The 3,515-nt window shown below is 44.9% G+C and overlaps 1 protein-coding gene across 12 annotated transcripts in view; it reads right to left on the minus strand.

Moving 5' to 3' along the window:
* Positions 1-3,515, minus strand: part of NEK7 (NIMA related kinase 7) — a 158,703-nt gene that overhangs the window by 74,969 nt on the left and 80,219 nt on the right. For 9 of the 12 annotated variants that reach the window (XR_003679293.2, XR_003679294.2, XM_028488287.2 and 6 more), the window contains exon 3: positions 2,528-2,668. The exons of the other annotated variants lie outside the window; for them this stretch is intronic. Coding sequence is in view for 7 of the 9 variants with exons in the window: in XM_028488287.2 (XP_028344088.1) it covers positions 2,528-2,668 (141 nt within the window). In the remaining 2 variants the exon portion in view is untranslated. The remainder of the gene's footprint in view (positions 1-2,527; positions 2,669-3,515) is intronic. 12 annotated transcript variants of the gene reach the window in all.

The raw sequence follows: 3,515 nt of genomic DNA on the forward strand, positions 1-3,515 counted from the left end.
AAGCATCCACCCACCCATGCACCCACCTACCCATCCATCCACCCACATATTCATCCAGCCAGCCAACCATCCATCCATCCACCCATCCATCCATCCATCCAAGCATCCACCCACCCACGCACCCACCTACCCATCCATCCACCCACATATCCATCCATCCATCCATCCACCCACCCATCCATCCATCCATCCAAGCATCCACCCATCCATCCACCCACATATCCATCTATCCACCCATCCACCCATCCATCAATCCATCCAAGCATCCACCCACCCATGCACCCACCTACCCATCCATCCACCCACATATTCATCCAGCCAGCCAACCATCCATCCATCCACCCATCCATCCATCCATCCAAGCATCCACCCACCCACGCACCCACCTATCCATCCGGCCAGCCAGCTAGCCAGCCAGCCAGCCCCACCTTGACACCTGGGGCAAATCAGCTGCTGTCTTCTCTCTAGTCCGTTCTGTGTGTTCAGCTTGTACTTTTATCTTGAAAATAACCGATTTTGAAGATTATTACCCTCCTAGAGAATCCATAGTGAATCCTCACTTCCCTCCTACTCAAAGTCCTGTTCCTGGTTTCAGAGCTATCCAGGATCCGGTCTCACCTCGACAGCCTGGCTTCCGTTCCAATCCCAGCCACGCCAACAGCTCATAATGACATTTCCTTTCTGCGAACTAGGGAAACCAGGAATCCACGCCACAGGGTTTAACGTTTCATCGCTCTAGATAGACTCTTTTTCCCTCGGTGAGCAGGAATAAAATTGCTAGCTTCTTTGTTCCCCCGCCCCAAGTGCCCAGAGATACATAGTAGAAATTCAATACATTTTAAAAATGGATCACAGTTCTGTTGTTAGGAAATAATCATTCCCAGAGTCACCTGTGTCATCAACACTAATATCTGCATTGCATATTTTATGTTCTTACTGTGAACGGCAGATTACATGAGAGAAGACGGCTACCCTCACGTGCTGCTGGAGAGAAGGTCAACGGTGCAACCGCTGGAAGGACTCGGTATAAACTTGCAGCGCTGACCGTGCGCGGCCCTGGGGCTCCTCACTTCCATGCTCAGGCATATGCAAAAGGGAGATTCTTGCATGTGTGCACCAGGAAACATACCCAGGAACATCACGGAAGCACTGCTTGTAACAGCAAACAACTGTACACAACCAGTAGCACGTAACAAGAACTGGATAGTATACACACGTCGTATGTAATACTACACGTACACACGCATATCTACATATTGAATATTAGATATATAAAGAATAAAGCATAGCCACACACACCAACATGGGACAACATTTATACAAGTTCAAAAAAGCAAACAACAGATTTATTCAGAAATGTATACACATTTGGAGAAAACTCTAAAGAAAAGCAAAGGCACAATACACACAAATTCAGGACATGGTGACCTCTGAAGGACGGAAGTGGCAGAAGTGTGTCAGAGGTGAGTGGTGGATATGAGAGCATCCGTCCTATTCTTTACATCTAACATATATGCCCCATAAAATCCTTCATAAATATTTACTATTTGCTTAAAAATGAGTGAAAACTGTTCACCTCTGCACTAGCTGTTGCAAGTATACTGATCCCTTACGAAATTAAAAAAATAATAATAATAATAAGAGGACACTGAGGTTTTGCAGGTCTCGACACAGAAAAGACACCAGGACTGCAGAGTAAAATGGAAAGTCTACAGGCAGGTGTGAACAAGAACGGCCTTCCCTGAAAAAGGGAAGTAAAACGGTGTGACGTCAAACACACTCTGGGGCAGAAAGGCAAGTGCTTTCGAGACCAGAGGCGAGTGGACCCGTCAGGGCAGTGACCCGTCCTGGGCTCGGGCTGGGGCAGGGCCCGGCCAGGTGAGCTGGGGCAGGTCCGTGGACCTGAGGAACCCAGACAGAGTCAGGACTGGAGAGCAGAGCTGATGCTAGAATGATACCAATAACAACGTGTGGATTTTACGTAGGACATCAATCCTCAAAGTTCACCTATTTCATTTTTTTTTTTATTCTCCAGTAAATAAAGTTCACTTCAGTTTTCTTTCATTTACTGCCAGTGTGGCTCTCCACATTAACGAAAACCTCCCCCTAACCTTGCCTGCCGTTTACTGACCTCGTTAGGCAGTGCATTCTGTGAGCCTGGTTTCCTTCTGCAGTGCCTGCAGCTCAGGATACAACACGTAGCCAATACATCCAGTTAGGAGCCATGGTGACAACTCAAACCTGCCTCTTACAACCTAGAGCTGTGAAAGCTCTTCTAAGATCATTCTAGTCATTACTGAATCTGGGTGAACAAAACCAGCTGAATTTTAAAAGTAGTATTAAAACTAAAAAATGATTTCCACCATGTATTGCAGTTAATGCAAGTGTTTACAGTACAATTTTTATTCTCTCCCATCGTTCTCAACTTAAGATTGTCATGACCCAATCATTGAGGACGTACTTTTCTCTATGTATTCTTCACAAGAGTATAATTTTACAGGGATTTATATAATTAAAGTCATCTTACCTGCACTTTTTTTAAAGCTACTGGTACTCCATCCAAGAGACAGGCTGCTCTATAAACTTCACTAAATTGCCCGCGACCAATTTTCTTTTCTATTCGAAAGTTGGCTAATGTATTATAGCCCATATCCGGTCGTAAGGCCTTCTGCAATTAAAAAAGTCAGAACAGTTTTCAGTCACACAACATACAAACAATCATTGATTGTCTTCACATAAGTAGGTGATTTCTATGGTAAACCTGCAGACAGCCATTCACTCGACAAGTATTTATCGAACTATTCATATTATATAAAAATACACTCATATACATATAAATTCACTTAGTCCAACCTGCCAACTAATGTATGAAAATCTTCTAAACTTCCTGACAATCATTTAAGTTCTACCAAGAACAATTCCAGTGGCAGTGAGTTTACCACCTCATCATTAAGGTTTTTTAAAAAGACGTAATTTTGTAAAAGCAGTTTGGGGTTCACAGCGCTATTAAGAGGAAGGTGCAGAGGTCCTCCATGTGCCCCCCGCTCCCACACGTGCACTGCTTTCCCCGTTACCAACACCCCCCAGAGCGGGACTTTCGTTACAACTGATGAACCTGCACTGACACATCATTATCACCCAAAGCCCGTGGTTTACGTTAGGGTTCTCTCTGGGTGCCGTACATTCTGTGGGTTAGGACAAATGTATAATGACATGTATCCATAATTACAGGATCATACAGTCCACTTTCACTGCCCTAAAAATCCTCTATACTCTGCCTCTTCATCCCTCCCTCCCCACTAACCCCCAGCAGCCACTGACTTTTTACGGTACCCATAGTTTTGCTTTTACCAGGACGTCACATAGTTAGAACCATACGGTATGTAGCCTTTCAGATTGGCCTCTGTCACTTAGTACATAATTACATTTTATTTTATTTTTTTTTGCCGTACGTGGGCCTCTCACTGCTGGGGCCTCTCCCGTTGCGAACGAAGCACAGGCTCCGGACGCGCAGG

Source organism: Physeter macrocephalus, chromosome 4, assembly GCF_002837175.3.
Source record: "Physeter macrocephalus isolate SW-GA chromosome 4, ASM283717v5, whole genome shotgun sequence".
In the NCBI taxonomy this organism is placed as follows: Eukaryota; Metazoa; Chordata; class Mammalia; order Artiodactyla; family Physeteridae; genus Physeter; species Physeter macrocephalus.